The following is a 19,134-nucleotide window of genomic DNA, read 5'->3' as shown; positions in this document are numbered from 1 at the left end:
ACATGATATTTTATATGTATGCTTTGACTATTTGTGGCCTTTTGTGGTTCTATACAAATTTTAGGATTATTTGCTGTAGTTGTGTGAAAAATGCCATGACTATTTTGAGAGGGGTTGCATTAAATCTATAGATTGCTCTGGTTCAGAGGACATTTTAACATTGTTTATTCTTAAAACCCATGAACATGAACTATTTTTATATTTACTTGCATTATCTTCAATTTTTTTCATCAATATCTTATAGCTTTCAGAGTGACATCAATACAATTCTAGGGCACATGATCTAATAAGTACAATTCTCCTCATAGAGGCAACAAGACTGAATATGCTGATCCTCCTCAAAGTCTAATAAGATTCAATGTCAAATTTCAAAAGAACAATATTTTATTCTTGTTTCAGTTTCATAAAAACACATACAAATGAATAGATTCTGAAAGTCAGAAGAACTGATGTTTCTTCATTTCATGTTAAAGTAATTTTATTTACTAAAAAATCTAAATAGAGCCCTAAAACCCAGTTAAGAAAAAAAAAAAAAAAAGATAAGTTAATTATTTTGGATAAGATAGCTTTTCACCAAGAGAGCTGAAAATCTGTGGATTTTTTTAAAAAGTCATTGTTTCTGAATGGAGGAAAGGTAAATATAGGTTAAATGAATGACCAGTAAGTTACAAAAAGAGTTCATAGCCTATACTAAATTCTATCTTAAATGAGCTGGTAAAATTATTTTACTGAATGATTATCAATTTTTGTCAACTTGTTTAAAATTCAGTTCCCCTCAGCTCATACCTTTAATACTAATTTTCTTTCCATACTCCTTTTCAGGATCTGCCTAACTCAATTGCCAGGAAGAGACAAGTAGACAAAATAAAGTTTGTGGTGAGCCAGACTTTTTCCCCATATGTGCACAGACCACGTGGTCTATGAACATGAAAAACCCCACTTCCTGTTGTGGGGAGTCACACAAGTATTGGGTAGTATGTATATGTGCTGCCAGGCACTCAAAGACACTGAACTCTCAGCTGGAGGCAGAAACTAAGCACATTTGTGCAGGGAAATCCACGCCTCATGCCACTTTCCAGCCTGCTCTGGGTGCTCCTGGCCTTCACCTTCTCTGGTAGGGATGCTTCCAAACATGGGTGTGCGTGTTCAGGGTGAAAGGACTGCACCCAGGCGTGTGGTGCTTCACAGGCACTTGGGGAGGAAAGGAGGGTTGGGGAAAAGCATACTTATTATGATTTCAATTTGGGTTTTCTTTGGGTCCCAAATTAGTCTAATTCTTACATTATTTTGTTCATTACTTCAGCTGTGTTTCCTGATATTTTCCCCACAGGATCTGGTGTGGCGCAGAATGTTATTCAAGACCAGCCAAACACATCCGGTCATCTGGGACAGTCAGTCACCCTGAACTGTCGGTATGGAACAACCTGGAGCTATTACTACATGTTGTGGTACAAGCTGCTTCCCAATGGAGAGATGATTTACCTTATTAGTCAGGCTTCTTCTGGCCAGAATGCAAGGAATGGCCGCTACTCTGTAAATTTTCAGAAAGCTCGTAAATCCATCAGCCTCACCATTTCAGACTTACAACTGGAAGATTCTGCAGAGTATTTCTGTGCTCTCTGGGAGCTCACAGTGCTTGAAGTAATGGGAATAGCTAAACAAAAACCCCAGAGTTTAATAAAAGAGAGCTTCCCTGCTGCAGAACTCCAGCTGAAATATGCACCTGCAGATCCCAGACCAGAAATGGTAGTTGTGTGGTTGCTTAATCTGTGGTCTGGAAGTTCCTTTTAAGTCACTTAGGAACAGATGTCCAAACTAACTTTCCAGTAATATGTTCTCAGTCTTGATTTTTCAAAGTTTATATCAATCATACAGAACATGTGCAAAGTTGTCTAAATTTGAAAACTTGCTCTGTAATAATTTAATGTGGCAACTGCACCTAAAAAATCACATCATAAATCTGGGTTTAATTTTCAGAAATTGTCATGAATATAATTTCTTTAATCTTTTTTTTCTTCTTAGGTTTTGTGTCCGTTAGGCTACAATCAGAAAAGTAGAACCACAGTGATACAGAATAAGAGACTCATTTTAAGGAACAGAACTTTCAGGCAATTGCTAGAGTTGGTGGAGGAGTTTATACAAAGCTGCTATCTTTGCATCTTGTGCTGAGCCTGAATTTACTTTAAATCAACTAGAGTGTCATTTGGAAAGGAAAATTGGATATGGATAAAAGCATGGAAAAATGCATTTAAGGACATACTAGAACCCATGAGGATGACTGGAACCCACAAAAACACACTAAAAACTTGTCTGTCTCTCACCTCCTTCAATCTCACGGTAGTGGGTGACCTTCAGGAGAAGTGGATATTTATCATCATGCTACATGCACATTTGGCCCAAGACAGAGAGATGAGGAGGAGGAGATCTGGTTGGAGGTTAAGGAGCTGTAAGTCAACAATAAGATGTGCTAGCAGATCAGCAGCAACATGTGTGAGTTGCACAGTGACTGGAGCCCTGCACCAACCAGCAGGGCAAAAAAAATGTGGCTACTTGATGACAACTACCTTCTAAACATTGCACAATCCTTTTTATGGCCAACCCTAGCCCAGAACAATACAGAGAAACAAATTCTGAATCACAGATTTCCAGCTAGTAGAGACACTACAAAGCTATTCCAGTACCTTCTATGTCAACTGGTCGTCCATCTATACCTCTTTTAACAACACACTTTCAAATAAAGAAAACAGCAAAACTATGCTCCTTGTTCAGTTCAGTTTAGTTCAGTCGCTCAGTCATGTCCGACTCCTTGCAACCCCATGCATTGCAGCACGCCAGGCCTCCCTGTCCATCACCAACTCCCAGAGTTCAGTCAAACTCACGTCCATCGAATTGGTGATGCCATCTCATCCTCTGTCGTCCCCTTCTCCTCCTGCCCCAATCCCTCCCAGCATCAGAGTCTTTTCCAATGAGTCGACTCTTCTCATGAGGTGGCCAAAGTACTGGAGTTTCAGCTTGAGCATCATTCCTTCCAAAGAACACCCAGGACTGATCTCCTTTAGAATGGACTGGTTGGATCTCCTTCTTGTTAATATGATGCAATTATTCCCCATTTGACCATAATCAATGTGACCTTCACCTGAAAAGAGTATACCAGGTTTGTGCATGCGTACTAAGTTGCTTCAGCCACATCCGACTCTTCATGACCCTATGTACTGTAGCCCACCAGGCTCCTCTGTCCATGGGATTCTCCAGGCAAGAATACTAGAGTGGGTTGCCACACCCTCTTCAAGGGATATCAAGTTCACTTATCCATTTTTGAGTGTGGTTTTTTCCTTTTATACCTCACCCACACTGTCCCATTGGATCCTGCATCTTAACTATTGAGATACAATTAGATTCAATGTTAACTTGTATTTTGCACTTCATATGTTTCCATAGGCAGGCAAGTGGGGGAGAGATTTAAAAATGGTTACTCTATGCATAAATATTTTCATATTAAACTGAAAAAGAGATTGTTATAACTACTGTCAACTTTAAAAATATTCACAACCAGAAGTTGAGAGTTATGTTTTATTTGGTGGGAATTTTTAGGACTTCAAGCCTGGGAGATAGCATCTCAAGTAAACCTGAAAGAACTGCTCCAAGGAGGTGAGCAGAGGAGCCAGGTGGTATAGAAGTTTTGCAACAAAGTGAAGGTAGTCGGAACATCAAAAGATTATTGTTAATTAAAGAAAAATAGATATCTCAAGTTAAGGATGGACTTGCCTGGTGGCTCAGACAGTCAAGAATCCGCTTACAATGCAGGAGACCTGGGTTTGATCCCTGGGTTGGGAAGATCCTCTGGAGGAGGGCACGGCAATCCACTCCAGTATTCTTGCCTGGAGAATCCCCATGGACAGAGGAGCCTGGCAGTCTACAGCCCATGGGGTTGCAAAGAGTCAGACATGACTGAGCGACTAAGCACAAGTTAAGGAGTCTAGCACACTTCTATGCATGGGGAGATGCAAGAGTCCAGGCTCACTGAAGTCATTCTTTTACGATTCACTTCAGCTATCTTGGGGCCAGTATCTGTTTCTTACATCCTGAGCTCCTTTAGTCTCATGGTAGGGAGTGACTGCAGTTCTGATGGTTGTTAGATCACAGATATTCTTATCCTTCCTGAGTGCCCTTAGGCTCAGGAGTTCACATTGGGCTGCAGGTGCTGATGACTGTGACATCCTTGTTTACTGATATGGCAGGAAATACTCCACTGCTGACTATTACAGTTTTTGTTACTGCAAATGACCACATGATTGTTGGTAGTATTTATAACTACCTTTTCCATTACCCATTCCATAACATTTTTGCTCATAACAAGCACCTTCACTCACTGCCACCTTGACTTCCTATAAAACAAGCTCCTTACACAGGAGCAATGCTATGTGGAAAGTCATCAAGGTGAATAAGACATTCTGCAAGCCCACCACTGTGGTTTTGACAGAAGTTCAAAGGGTATTGAAGGCAAATCCTAGGGTCTATTTAAGTGGAAATAATCTTGCCAATAAATAGGGGAAATTGATATACTGTATTCTGGGAAATATCATTAATGATGCTTGATTTCATATCAGATGCAATAGAAGTCACCAGGGGAAAGCATTTTTAAAGTGTTAAAAGGAAGCAAACAAGTAATACTTTCAAACTAGCTTGTTATGAACAGAAAATGAATCCTTTATCTAAATCTTTTCTATTTTTTTTTTTCCTCTGAGAATCAGGCTGTAACACACTGCATGAATCAAGAGTGAAAGCTAAAGCTCTGCCAGCTGGTGTCCTGCTCAAATATCTTATGATGCTTACACTGGCCTATCTGCTCCCCTCCAGTGATCATGGGTTAAACTGCAAGGAAGCCGGTTGCAGTGAAAAGGAAAAATAGAAATGAGGTTTTTTTCTTTCCCTTTCCTGGGACCAAAGAAGATAAAAAGAACAGTGAGCAGGCCTGAACATTCCTGAAGTGAAGTGAAAGTTGCTCAGTCATGTCTGACTCTTTGCAATCCCATGGACTATATGAGAGAGAGAGAGAGAGAGAGAGAGAGAGAGAGAGAAAATATATATATATATATATATATATATATATATATATATATATATATATATTCTGCAGAGCAGAATACTGGAATGGGTAGCCTGTCCCTTCTCCAGCAGATCTTCCCAACCCAGGAGGTGAACCGGGGTCTCCTACATTGCAGGTGGATTCTTTACCAACTGAGCTACCAGGGAAGCCCTGATAGAGATTCCCTGAAGTCTAAATAGGGAAAGGTGTGAACATTCCTAGTTGTTTTGTTTTGTTTTGCCTTAACTGCACCTAACTCTGCATATCTGTAAGTTTGCTTTACTGCTCCCCAACTCTGCAGGAGCTGCAATTCACACTGTCTCCTTTGTCTCTATGCTAAATACATCTCCTATCTAGTGTTTTCCCTTTCAACACCCTTCCCTTTGTAGTTACATATCAGAAAGAAGGCCGCAGAGCCACCTGACTGCCAGAGTCAATTGCTGGGTTATAGATGCCAGGCAATGACTATCTTTGAAACAATGCAAGAGGAAGAAATCAAGATCCTATTATCACCTTGACTCCTGACTGTGAGCCCTTGCCTGTGGCTCAGATGGTAAAGAATCCACAGGTTTGATCCTTGGGTCAGGAAGCTCCCCTGGAGAAGGGAATGGCAACCTACTCCAGCCCTCTTAAAGCCATCTATCTACTTCCTCCAAATTCTGTCTCTGTCCTTTTTATTTGGCTTCGGTGGGCAGAGAAAGCCAAGAATTTGGCCAGCAAAAGCGTAATCACAATAGGAGCTGTCATTGCTGAACCATTCAGTAAATTTCCTTATGCAGAAATGGGGAGAAAGAGGTTTCAACAAAACTGGCTGTTTTTTTTTTTTCTTCTTGCCTACAAGATGTGAAAGTGATTGACTTCAAATGACAAATACAGCACATGGCCTGATTATGGCTGGAGAGTAAGAGGATACCTTGAAAAGAAAGCTTGGAATTGTTGCACAAGTTGGGAGTTTCTTCTCTGGCAAGTAAAATTGTATGTACTGCTCTGTCGTTTCTTGTAGTATAGAAATATCTAGCAAAGTGGGAGCAAGGGTCAATAATGGGAAAAAATAAACAATTGCAGAAAACACTGTTTGGTATACTCATTCCATTTTATATTATGGCATCCAATCTCTCAAAATAACACTCTAATGAATTAATTTCACATTAATAGTAATAAGAACATGATAGACCATGGATACTTATGATAAGACATGAAATCTGCCAGGTAACCTACTACACATTCGTCAGAAAGGGCTCCCCTGGTGGAGCTGGTAAAGAACCCGTCTGGCAATGCAGGAGCCACAAAAGATGCCGGTTTGATCCTTGGGTATGGAAGATCCCCCGGAGTTCAGTTGAGTTCAGTTCAGTCGCTCAGTCATGTCCGACTCTTTGTGACCCCATGAACCACAACATGCCAGGCCCCTGTCCATCACCAACTCCCAAAGTCCACCCAAACCCATGTCCATCAAATCGGTGATGCCATCCAACCATCTCATCATCTGTCGGCCACTTCTCCTCCTGCCCTCAATCTTTCCCAGCATCAGGGTCTTTTCAAATGAGTCAGCTCTTCGCATCAGGTGGCCAAAGTATTGGAGTTTCAGCTTCAACATCAGTCCTTCCAATGAACACCCAGGACTGGTTTCCTTTAGGATGGACTGGTCGGATCTCCTTGCAGTCCAAGGGACTCTCAAGAGTCTTCTCCAACACCACAGTTCAAAAGCATCAATTCTTCGGCACTCAGCTTTCTTTATAGTCCAACTCTCACATCCATACATGACCACTGGAAAAACCATAGCCTTGACTAGATGGACCTTTGTTGGCAAGGTAATGTCTCTGCTTTTGAATATGCTATCTAGCTTGGTCATAACTTTCCTTCCAAGGAGTAAGCGTCTTTTAATTTCATGACTGCAGTCACCATCTGCAGTGATTTTGGAGCCTAGAAAAATAAAGTCAGCCACTGTTTCCACTGTTTCCCCGTCTATTTGCCATGAAGTGATGGGATGGGATGCTGTGATCTTAGTTTTCTGAGTGTTGAGCTTTAAGCCAACTTTTTCACTCTCCACTTTCACTTTCATCAAGAGGCTTTTGAGTTCCTCTTCACTTTCTGCCATAAGGGTGGTGTCATCTGCATATCTGAGGTTATTGGTATTTCTCCTGGCAATCTTGATTCCAGCTTGTGCTTCCTCCAGTCCAGTGTTTCTCATGATGTACTCTGCATATATAAGTTAAATAAGCAGGGTGACAATATACCCTGGAGTAGGGAATAGCAACCTGCTGCAATATTCTTGCTGGAAAATCCTATGAACAGAAGAGACTGGCAGGCCATAGTCCATAGGTTGCAAACAGTCGGTCATGAATGAGCACACATGCACTCATACATATCTCAGAAAAACATTGAAATTTATCTCATGGATAGATTATTCTTCAATTTCAGATTCTGTCTCCCAACCCCACCCCCAAGATTTTGCTCATTGCTGCAGCTGACTGAATATTTAAGTTAGGGAAGGTATTATGTTGGGTGATTTTAATGTTTGTTCCTACTTAATTCTTATTGGAACATTTCAAGGTTGGATCAATTCACCTTTAGGGAGGCAATGTTACAAAGTGCTTGAGACCGAAGACTTGGTTTGTATTTCTAGATCTACCACTCATTAGTTGAGTATCTTGGGAAAATGACTTAATGATTTTTTGCTTTAGTTTTCTCATATCTACAATGTTAGATATTGATAGAATATCAATATTGATAGGATATTGATAGAATCTACCATGCAGAGTTCTCATGAGAAGTGAATGAGATAATAAGTGCTAGTGCTGAGTCCAGTGTTCAGCAGAAAGATACTGACTACTTACAAGAAGGAAATTGAACTTGAAGGGGGTCCAGTATTTTCCTGGTGTTGCATAGTAAGTATCAGAGTGGAGCCTCCCCTCCATATCCTACTTAGAGCAGATGCCCTTCCTCACCCCAAGAGTAACTCTGTCTCAATACAGTATTGTATTGTGTTTACAGTACTTATTATTCTTTAAAATAATTGTTTCTAAAAAAAAAGAATTCATTTAATTTTTCTCTCTTCCTACGGAACCGTAGGCATTTAATCTCTCTTTACTACTACATCCTCCAGACCTGAACCATGCTTGGCACCCAAGAGACCAAACACACACACACACACACACACACACACACACACACACATAATATGAAACCCAGCAGGATTCTATAGGGTCTTTCTGAAACAGACTCCCAATACCCACCCTCTATTGCTTCTTGTGCATAGAAAACCATTAGCCTCTTGGGCTTTCCCTGAATTCCAAAGAATAAACTTAATCAGAAAAAAATGCAGAAGAAGAGGAAAACAGTCAAGCAAGACAAAATAATAATAGTTCTGCCATTAAGCAAAGCTAAAAAAGACTTTTTGTTTCTTTCCATTTGAAAGTTTTAAATTTTTTAATTGAAATTTTATATAAAAAATTTCTAACCTAAGTGCTTTTCCTCCCATGGGTTGCCATCCCAATCTCTCTCAAGTTGAATAGCAGCAGTCCACAATGAGGAAACTGATTTCTGAAAGTTCTCAGAAATTTTCAGTTTCTCTTTTGCTGAAAGAGTGGGGTCAGTTCTCTTTGCATGTGACTTTATGGGGGATGTCTGATTAAGCTTCTTCTTTGGCTAAAGTTTTTCCACAGATAAGGGCAGGCTGAGGACATGGGAGGTAAGGACCATAGAGCCCAGCTCAATTTCAGTATATTTAAATGAATCTTCAACTTTCTGGATCTCATACAACATTCTGCTTTTACACTTGTAATTCACCTTCCCTCCCATAATAATAAAACAGGTATACCTTTTACTTTGAAATAGTACCTCTTTGCCTAAATACTTCACCGACACCATTCTTTCTGGTTTCTATGGCCACTAATCAGCCAAATTCTATGGTCTGATTTTTTAGGACTCATTTAAAAAATCCAAGCTTTCTCCTCTTAGAAAAAATATTTCATATTCCTCCAAACCCCATACATGCCTCTCCTGCAACCAATCTATCTTTTACTCCCTGGCTATTGTTTAAAAGCCCTAATCATATAACTGCTTACACTCTGTCACCTCTTTTTCCTCCATACACTTCTGTTTTTTTCCCCAATATTTTCTAAAATCTGTTTTCTTAAAAATCACCAATGATCTCTTTATTGTTAAATCTAAAAGACATTTTTAACCTCCTTCATTTAGACAAGTATTTCTCAAATTTTAATGTGCACAGGAATATTATTAAAAATGCAGATTCTGACTTAGGAATTTGGGTTAGGTCTGAGATTTTGAAGTAGAGAGCTCCCTGGTGACGCGAATGCTACCAACCTACAGACCACATTCGAGCAGCCACCATCTGCAGTGCTTGCCACTCTTTCTGGGGACCTTTGTGTTCCTGGCACACAGTACCCCAACCTTAAACTTTAAACTTCTGGGGATCTTTTGCAAGATCTCCTATTCTTCTTTACCCATACCACATCTGAGCATTCCTACTGCTTGGCCCTCTTTTCCTCTCAGTCTGTACACTATTCTTTGAAATTTCATCTGCTCATATTGCTTCAATTATCATACAAACAGTCTTATGGAGTGCACATAAGACTGGTCTCTGGAGTTAGATCTAGATTTTAATCACTACCCTGTCACTTAAAAATACTGCAATCCTGTGTAATTTAAATTCTTTGAAGCTAGGTTTACCATCTGTAAAAGGGAGGGTAAAAATGAGTAACCCAAGACATTGTTGTATTAAATGAGATATTTCTTATAAAGCTCAGACAGTAAAGAATCTGCCTACAATGTGTGAGACTTGGGTTCAATCCCTGGGTCAGGAACATACCTTGGAGAAGGGAATGGTAATCCACTCCAGTATTCTTGCTTGGAGAATCCCATGGACAGAGAAGCCTGGCAGGCTACTGGTCATGGGGTCACAAAGAGTCAAACACCACTGAGCAACTAACATTTTTAATATTTCATTTTAAAATAAAGCTTAAACTTCAGTGCCCCTTACTTAACATGTCATTTCCAAGATGCATAGGTCCTAGCCATATTTATAAATGTTTCAAAAAATAAATATCTTAACGAGTTAAGATCCTTGCCAGTTAAACCCCAACTTCCACTCTACTGTAATTCTAGTCTGTCAGGTGGTTATGGAGTGAGCCGCAGGCTTATTTAGCATCTGCAAGAGTGAATTTGAATTAAGAATGCATATAATTTGACCTAGTGGAATTATTTATGCAGCTCACAGTCACTTCAGTATATAAGTGTTGTCATCAAGATCTCACAGGCTAAGCATCAGGGACAGATTTCCAACAAAAATCTGTTTGATGCTAATGCTCATTACCTTACATTACACTGTACTGCTGATCCTTTGGTAATGATTCATTAACAAGTCTTTGTTTCCAAAAGGCATGATAGTCCATTGCCAGAACTTTTTAGTGTTTTAAGAGCAGGTAACACCTCCCTAACTGGTTCCAATATGTTTTTATAGTTTCCTTGCAATGCTGTTGCATTCCACTCTGTGGAATATCTGTGCATTCCACCCTATACATTGGAAAATGAGTTTGCTTATGTTCTTCCTTTGGTATGAAAATGGCCTCGTCTGGTCATATTTATTATGTTCATATTAACTTCTTACTGACTGGTCACAATGTTTTACATTTATGAGAATAAAGTGAAACTCATAGCATGCCAGTCCAATGAGGGCATTAACAACTATGGTAGGTAGATGATACAAGGTTCCCCAGGTGGTGCAGTGGTGAAGAATCTGTCTGCTGATGCAAGAGATGTGGGTTTGATCCCAGAATTGGGAAGATCCCTTGGAGGAGGAAATGGCAACCCACTCCAGTATCTCTTGCCTGGAAAATTCCATGGACAGAGAAGCCTGGTGGGCTACAGTCCATGGGGTTGCAAAGAGTCTGAGGGATTGAGCACACACACACACACACACATAAAAGAAATTTGCAGGTGTAATTAAAGTCTCTAATCAGTATGACCTTGAATGAATCAAAAGGAGACTGTCCTAGGTCGGCCCCTAATTAATCAAGTGAGCTCTTTAAAAAGAGCTTAAACTTTTCCTGTGATCAGAGACATCCTCCTTGTCTTGATGAAACAAGTTGCCATGAGTGCTACAGCCCACACAAGGAAATGAATTCTACCAGCAACCACTGAGTCTGGAAGAGGACCCCATGCCCCAGACAGTCTTAGTTGCCTCCTTGACTGCAAACCTTGTGAGTTCAGCTTAACTCTGTGCTGATTTCTGACTTACAGAACCTGTGATATAAACAGATGTTGTTCCATCACAAAAGTTCTTGATAATTTGTCACTCATCATAGGAAACTAATATAGAAAATAAACTTGTTAATTGGTGTGATCAGTTGATAGTATTTAGGATTTGTTATGACATAAGAAAATTGGAATGTAATGAAATCTTGTAGCACATAGTATGTGATAGACAGTTTCCAAATTTGACCATAATCCTATAAATTTTCATCCATTTTCAAAATGCACTTTGAATTTTTAAGAAAGTAATTTCAATCAGTGATTTCTTTCTTTTCTCTGTATTAAAGCTTTTACAAATTTATTGTCATATGAAGAAAAGCGTAAAAAGTATGAAGACACAAAAGCATAGAAACAAAAAGTACTATAGCAGTGTGTCATGGAAATAAGTACTAAAATATGACTCAGTTTTCTAGATTTATGCTGTCTGTGGAATTTGCTTTCTAAAATTTATAATTCACTATGATTTTATTTCTCATTCTAAGCATTATTTTGTATTTAATTTTTATCCATAATTTTGTGCTGCTATAGAAAGTGCAATTTTGTAAGTTTCAGAGCCTACAAAACATAAATTCTGCTCTGTACATAATTATAATGCTTTAAAATTCAACCATACAAAGCCAGCAAGAGGGTGAAAAAAATTGTGAATCTCTCTTTATTTCTCTATCTGGCCCTGGAGGGCACTGTTGTGAAAACTGGGAAAGATCAGAATAAGTCAAAAAAACCTTCCTTCCTTACAATTTAAAGAGATATCCTGACACCATTTTTTACACAATGACATGTAAAGCATCTCAGACACTAGAGACAGGAAGTTTTAAGACAGCCTCTCTTCCTAGCTCCCTCTACAGTCTCCATCAGAAGAAGAAATCAATATCACCTGCATTCCTCCTCAACCGCAGAGCAACTTGGATTCAAGTCCCCCAGTCATGAGACTTCTGTCCATGGGGAATCACCCAGAAAGCAGCTCACTGCCTCTTCACTGCTCCACCATGACTTTGGTGTTCACCTTGATGCTTGAGGCACTCCTGCTGCTGAGTGAGTACTGTTCCATTTTACTCTCTTGTCCACACACAGAACATTGTTCTGGTTTGACTTTGAATAGAGACTTTTGTTTAGCTGAGTTCACTGATTCAGTATTAATGGTTCAGGAGCCCAGTCAGTGACCCAGCCTGATGGCAACATCACTGTCTCTGAAGGAGCCCCTCTGGAGCTGAGGTGCAACTACTCATTTTCTCTTCAACCTAATCTCTACTGGTATGTGCAGTACCCCAACCAAGGACTCCAGCTTCTCCCGAAGGACATGTCTGGAAACAATCTTGTTTCAGGCATCAAAGGTTTTGCATCTGAATTTAGAAAAGTGAAACTTCCTTTCACCTGAGGAAAAAGCCCACTGAAGTAATTTGACCAAGCACTTCTATGCTCTGAGTGACATGGTGACTAGGACTGTAGGGGGAGCTATCTGCAAACCCCTGAGATCTGGTAGCTTAAAGGACTCATAGTTTCAGCCTGTGTTATTTTCAGGAAGTTGGCATGTTCTGTGAAGGCAAATAGTACAGAGAATATAGAGTATTGCAAATGTTTCATTCCTATGGGCATCTTAGATTTTTTCTTTTCTTTTTCAATTTGCAAAGAAAGGATTTCTTTTCTCAAGTTCAGTGTTCTCAGTGGAGTTGACTGTTAGGTGGGGCTTCCTGTCACAGAGTGTCACCTGAGCAGGGTTTGTTGGGTGAGCTGATTGGTTGCAGGAGCAGGAACATTTCCAGACAAGAAGTGACACACCACTTATGGTTTAGCTGTGTATTTTAAGGTGAAAATTTCTCAGCAGCAAGTCAAGGCATCATGAAGAGGCTAGTGGGCACTGTGCTGGGGCTTTTGTTTGCCCAGGTTTGCTGTGAGTTGGGGCTGCCCTGCAGGGGAATCTGAGGAAATGAGCAGCTGCTGTACTGTTGAGGGAGGGAGTAGAAAGAGTTGACGAGTCCTGCACACTTCCTATCCTTCTCAACATCGATGGGAGCTGGAGGAACACGTTCAGGGTTTTTTCAGAGTTACAGTGAGCCTCACCTGTGACTGTCTGTCTCTTTCTCATCAGGTGTGAGAGGGGTGGATGTGGAGCAGAGTCCCCAGCCCTGACTCCACAGGAGGGAGACAGCTCTACACTGTGGTGTATTTTCTCCACCTTGGCAGACAGTGTTCGGTGGTATCTTCAGAAGCCCGGGGGCCGCCTCATCCACCTCATTTACATTCCTTCAGGAACAAGGCAGGAAGGAAGATTAAATGTCACGGCAGTCCTAAAGAACGCCGCAGCTCACTGCACATTTCCTCTTTGCGGACCACAGACTCAGGCACTTACTTCTGTGCTGTGCAGCACTGTGCTCCCCGGGCACCTGCAGCCTGTACTCAAACCCTCCGCGGGGCTCAGCCCCTCCTCCAGCCACAGTCACACCGTGAGGCCACCACAGGGCATTTGCAGTGCTTCTTATTGGCCTTACAGATTTGAGACTTTGGTCTTTATCTTCCTCTCAATCTGTATCTTCTTCTGCGCTAGAGTCTCAAACTTGTAGCTAGGAGAGGTCTATTAATAGATAAGAAAGTGAAAGGGCTCAGTCGGGTCCGACTCTTTGCGACCCCATGGACTATAGAGCCCATGGAGTTCTCCAGGCCAGAATACTGGAGTGGGTAGCCTATCCCTTCTCCAGGGGATCCTTTTTAACCACTGAACCAAGGGAAGCCCAAGAATACTGGAGTGGGTAGCCTATCCCTTCTCCAGGGGATCTCCCGACCCACGAATGGAACCGGGGTCTCCTGCATTCCAGGCGGATTCTTTACCAACTGACCTATGAGGGAAGCCCTATCAAAATAAATATTTAGCTACAATATGCTCTACTTCAAAATAAGAAGAAGTTAAAGGAACTAAAAAAGAGAAAAGTGACTCCAAGAAGATGTTATTCAGCTAAGTTGGCTGTCCCAAGAATGTCCATCCAAACCTGCCTCACCATGATGCGTCCCAACAGACAACTGCAGATACATCTCATCCTACTATGCTGCTGCTAAGTCGCTTCAGTCGTGTCCAACTCTGTGCGACCCCAGAGATGGCAGCCCACCAGGCTCCCTCGTCCCTGGGATTCTCCAGGCAAGAACACTGGAGTGGGTTGCCATTTCCTTCTCCAATGCATTAAAGTAAAAAGTGAAAGTGCAGTCGCTCAGTTGTGTCCAACTCCTGGCGACACAGCAAACAAAAAGTACATATATGCTCAATGGTTAATATGAACTTGGTCGTTTAACTAAAATTTATCCTCTTTCAATTCTGGATGCAAGAAGTCTGAAATCAGTTTCACTGGCTACAGTTAAGGTATTGGCAGGTTGATTCCTTTCCTTACTGCACATTACATAATTTTATTTATTTTGTAAGTATGGAAAAATACACATAATTTTGTACCTTTTAATCCGCTTCACCTATTTCACTCCTACACTCACCCCTTTCCCCTCTAGTAACTGGTAGTTTATTCCCTATATCTATGAGTCTGTTTCTGTTCTGTTAGTTTTGCATTTTAGAATCCATATATAAGTGAAAACATACAGTATTTGTCTTTCTCTGTCTGACTGACTTTGCTAAGTATAATACCCTCCAGGTTTTCGGTGTTGTCTCATATGATGAGATTTTATCCTTTTATGATTAAGTAATATTTCATTGTTGTGTGTGTGTGTGTGTGTATATATATATATATATATTACACATATTCTCTATCTATTCATATGGATGAATACTGATTGCTTCCATATCTTGGTTATTAGAAATAATGTTTCTGTGAATATTAGGGTGCATATATATTTTCAAATTAGTGTTTTGTTTTCTTCTGATAGATATCCAGGAATGGAATTGTTGAATGATACAGTATTTATATTTTTAATTTTTGAAGAACCTTTATGCTGTTTTAAATAGTGGCTGCACCAGTTTACTTTCCCAGCAAGGGTGCCAAAGTGTCCCTTTTTTACATCCTCAGCAATACTCATTACTTCTTGGCTTTTTGATGATAGTGTTCTGATTGGGGTGAGGTGAGATCTCATTGTGTTTTGATTTGCATTTACCTGATGATTAGAGATGTTGAATGTCTTTTCATGTGTCTGTTGCCCAGCTGTATGTTTCTTGGAAAAATGTCTATTTAGGTCCTCTGCCTTTTTAAAAATCAGATTATTTATAGTTTTTATGTTGCATATAAATTTCTTTATATATTTTGGACATTAACCCCTTATTGACTAATTATTTGCCAGTATCTTGTTTGATAGGCTGTCTTTTTGCATTTTAATAGTTTTATTCCAATTTCGATGTCTTCTATTTTTCCTATATGACTGCTGTGACTAGGACTTCAAGTACTATGTTAAATGGAAATGGTGAGAGTAGTAGTATCCTTGTCTTGTTCCTCATCTTGGAGAAAAGCTTTCAGTTTTTACCATCAAATATGATATTAATTGTGTGTTTGTTGTAAATGGCCTGTATTATTTTGAGATGTGTTCCCATTATACCAAGTTTATTGACTTTTAAGCATGAATGGATGCTGAATTTTGTCAAATACTTTTTGTCTGTTGAGATAATATATAAGTTTTTATCCTTCATGCTATTAATGTATATCATGTTGATTGATTTGCAAATATTGAACCATCCTTGTACACCTAGACTATATCCCACTTGGCCATGATATATGATTCTTTCATAAATTGTTGAATTAAGTTTCCTAACTTAATTCAGTTCTAAGGAAGTTAGTCTTGAATATTCATTGGAAGGACTAATGCTGAAGCTGAAACTCCAATACTTGGGCCACCCATGCAAAGAACTGATTCACTGATAAAGACCCTGATTGGGAAAGATTGAGGGCAGGAAGAGAAGGGACAACAGAGGATGAGATCGTTGGATGGCATCACTGACTTTATGGACATGAGTTTGAGCAAGCTCCAGAAGCTGGTGATGGACAGGGAAGCCTGGCATGCTTCAGTCCATGGGGTCACAAAGAGTTGTGCATGACTGAGCAGCTGAACTGACTGAATTGAAGTTTGCTAATATTTTGTTGAGGATTTTTTTTATCCATGTTCATTAAGAAACTGACTTTTTTTGGTAGTTTTATTGTCTGGTTTTGGCATCAGGGTAATGAAGGTTTCATTGAGTGAATTTGGTAATATTTTCACCTTCAATTTTACGGAAAAATTTGAGAAGGATGGGACCTAACTATTCTTCAAATGTTTGGAGAATTACCCTGTGAAGCCATGGAGTCCTCTACATCAGGAATCAACAAAATATGGCCCATGAACCAGTCCATTCAGCCATTTACTTTGTAAATAAATTTTGTTGGAACCTAAGAAAGCTTATTTATTTATGTATTATCAATAACTTATTTCATGAAACAATGGCAGAGTTCAGTAGTTGCAACAGAATGAATGGCCTACAAAGACAAAATGTTTTACTGTTCTACCCTTTATTGAAGAAGTTTGTAATCCCCTCTTCTACATCATTAGTCATCATGGAATGCAAGTTAATGCCACAGTGACATCTCTATACACCCATTAAGGGTAACCCACTCCAGTATTCTTGCCTAGAGAATCCCGTGGACAGAGAAGCCTAGTAGGCTGCTGTCCATGGGTTGCACAGAGTCGAACACAACTGAAGCAACTTAGCATGCATGGCATTGGAGAAGGAAATGGCAACCCACTCCAGTATTCTTGCCTGGAGAATCCCAGGGACAGGGGAGCCTGGTGGGCTGCTGTCTATGGGGTTGCACAGAGTTGGACATGACTGAAGCAATTTAGCAGCAGCAGCAGCATCACACCCATTATTCTGGCTAAAGATAAAAAGACAACTATATCAAGTATTGTTAATGATACAGAATAATTGTGAGATTTAGAATCTATTTAGAGGCATATTCTCTTCAGTGTGCAGCAATCTCCTTGATCTGATGTTGATCTTATGGGAGGAGAGACAGCCCCATGCAGTGACTCGGCTTGAGGGCCAGTTTCTGCCTTTGAAGGGATCCCAGGACAAGTGAGGCCCTATTATGAGAAAAGAGAGCCCTGCCTCCTCCTGGTGTGTCCAGCACCCAGACCAAGGCTTCCAGAACCTCATGAGAACATGCCTCCATATGGAACAGAGAAGGTTTCACAGGGGACCTCAACAAGGGCAGAGATTACTATCTGAAGAAATCCTTGACACAAGAAAAAGACTTGGCCACATATTTCAGTGTTCTGATAGATGCTCTAAAATATATATATTATCAAAAATAGTTAAAGAAGAAATAGAAAAGCTAAATAAGTATATAATCATTAAAGTAACTTGACAATTACAAATATAAATTTATAGAGAATTCCTAATAGATGGGAAGTTTTTAACCTGCAAGCGTGCCCCACTACATAATTAAAAATCGAATGCATAGTAGGATGCATAGTAAACCATGTAACCAGAAAAACATTAAATTAAGTTTATATAGGGGGCTTCTACAAATAAATAAGAAAAACATTCAAAATGAAAAGAGATAATAAAGATAATTTACATAAAGGCAATTTAAAGAAGAGGAAATAGACATGTGAACATATAAAACATCAACTTCTGCAGTAATCAGAGGAAATATAAATTAAAGCAATTTACTGTCTCATTTCTGTCAGATAACCAGAAATGTGAAAATCCAATAGCATTAAGTTTTGACCCAAATAGAGGGAGACTATTAAATTTCTCCAGATGGAGAAAAGCAACCACATAAAGAACATTTATTTAACAACTTCAGAGAAAAATTGCCTGAACTATTTAATAAAGTAGAAAATGTATATATTTAAAAGTCAAGCAATTCCAATTCCTGTTATCTACATTCAAGGGATTCCAACATTTGAACAAGGAGGCATTTTAGGATAGTCACACCAATCCTGTAAGCAGACGTATAACCATTCTAGTACAGAATGAACGAATAATGAATTACATATGAAGTCAAAATACATGAACTATTACAAGCAAAGAAACAGTTCTCTATATTATTTTCTTAGATAAATCTTACAAAAATAAAGTGCTGAGTATAAAAAGCATCAGAATGATATATGCTGCATGACACTACTTATGAGAAATTTCAGAATATAATCACAATATAATATATTGTTTTGTGATACATAGCTATAACAGTAAAATTGAAAAGACACACATGGAATCTTCCCAATAGTAATTACTTTAAAAAAGGAATAGTACTAGGAGTACTCTTTAGTTTTATCTGTAACGTTTGGAGAGAGCTATTGAAAATATAGCAAAATTAAATATCTGTTAACCATCATTGCCAGGGGAAAATGTGTCTGCACATATTTTGTGTACTGTTCCATGTAAGGATTATTTAGTATTTAAAAAAATTTTTTAATTGGATGGTAGCAACCACAGCTTTTACTAGTCCAATCGATTCATGGAAGGAATAAGATAACTCCTGTTACCTATAACTTTGACAGATGTACTTTCAATAGGCCATAAAATGCCAATAAAATGCTAGAGAAAAAACTTTTAACTTGTTTAAGCACTAGAAATTATTTATCCAAAAATAAACAGCACAGAGACTTCCTACCACAGTTAAAATATACACTTTTTGAGTACACAAAAAGAGAAAGTGAAAAGAAAATCAGATCATCTGGCTTAGCAGTGGGAGACATGCCCCCAAGATGTTAGTCTTCAGCTAAGTTGCAGGATACAAAATTAATCTGCATTCCAATAATGAACTATCTGGAAGAGATATTAAGAAAACAATTCTTTGTCCATCACATCAGAAAGAAAA

General features: G+C 39.3%; 1 protein-coding gene and 1 pseudogene across 1 annotated transcript; both read left to right on the top strand.

Moving 5' to 3' along the window:
* Positions 1-1,020: 1,020 nt before the first annotated feature.
* LOC113899335 (CMRF35-like molecule 8) lies at positions 1,021-12,731 on the top strand. The gene is made up of 4 exons (XM_027552758.1): positions 1,021-1,114; positions 1,331-1,746; positions 12,202-12,388; positions 12,502-12,731. Exons 1-4 carry the CDS (start codon positions 1,066-1,068, stop codon positions 12,729-12,731), a joined length of 882 nt encoding a protein of 293 aa, XP_027408559.1. The 5' UTR covers positions 1,021-1,065.
* A 461-nt stretch (positions 12,732-13,192) lies between these two features.
* Positions 13,193-13,850, top strand: LOC113899333 (annotated as a pseudogene).
* The last annotated feature ends 5,284 nt before the right edge of the window (positions 13,851-19,134 follow it).

The sequence above is a fragment of the Bos indicus x Bos taurus genome, chromosome 10 (genome assembly GCF_003369695.1).
Source record: "Bos indicus x Bos taurus breed Angus x Brahman F1 hybrid chromosome 10, Bos_hybrid_MaternalHap_v2.0, whole genome shotgun sequence".
Classification (NCBI taxonomy): Eukaryota; Metazoa; Chordata; class Mammalia; order Artiodactyla; family Bovidae; genus Bos; species Bos indicus x Bos taurus.
Note: the sequence above shows the minus strand (reverse complement) of the source record. Positions and strands in the feature narration are given on the sequence as shown.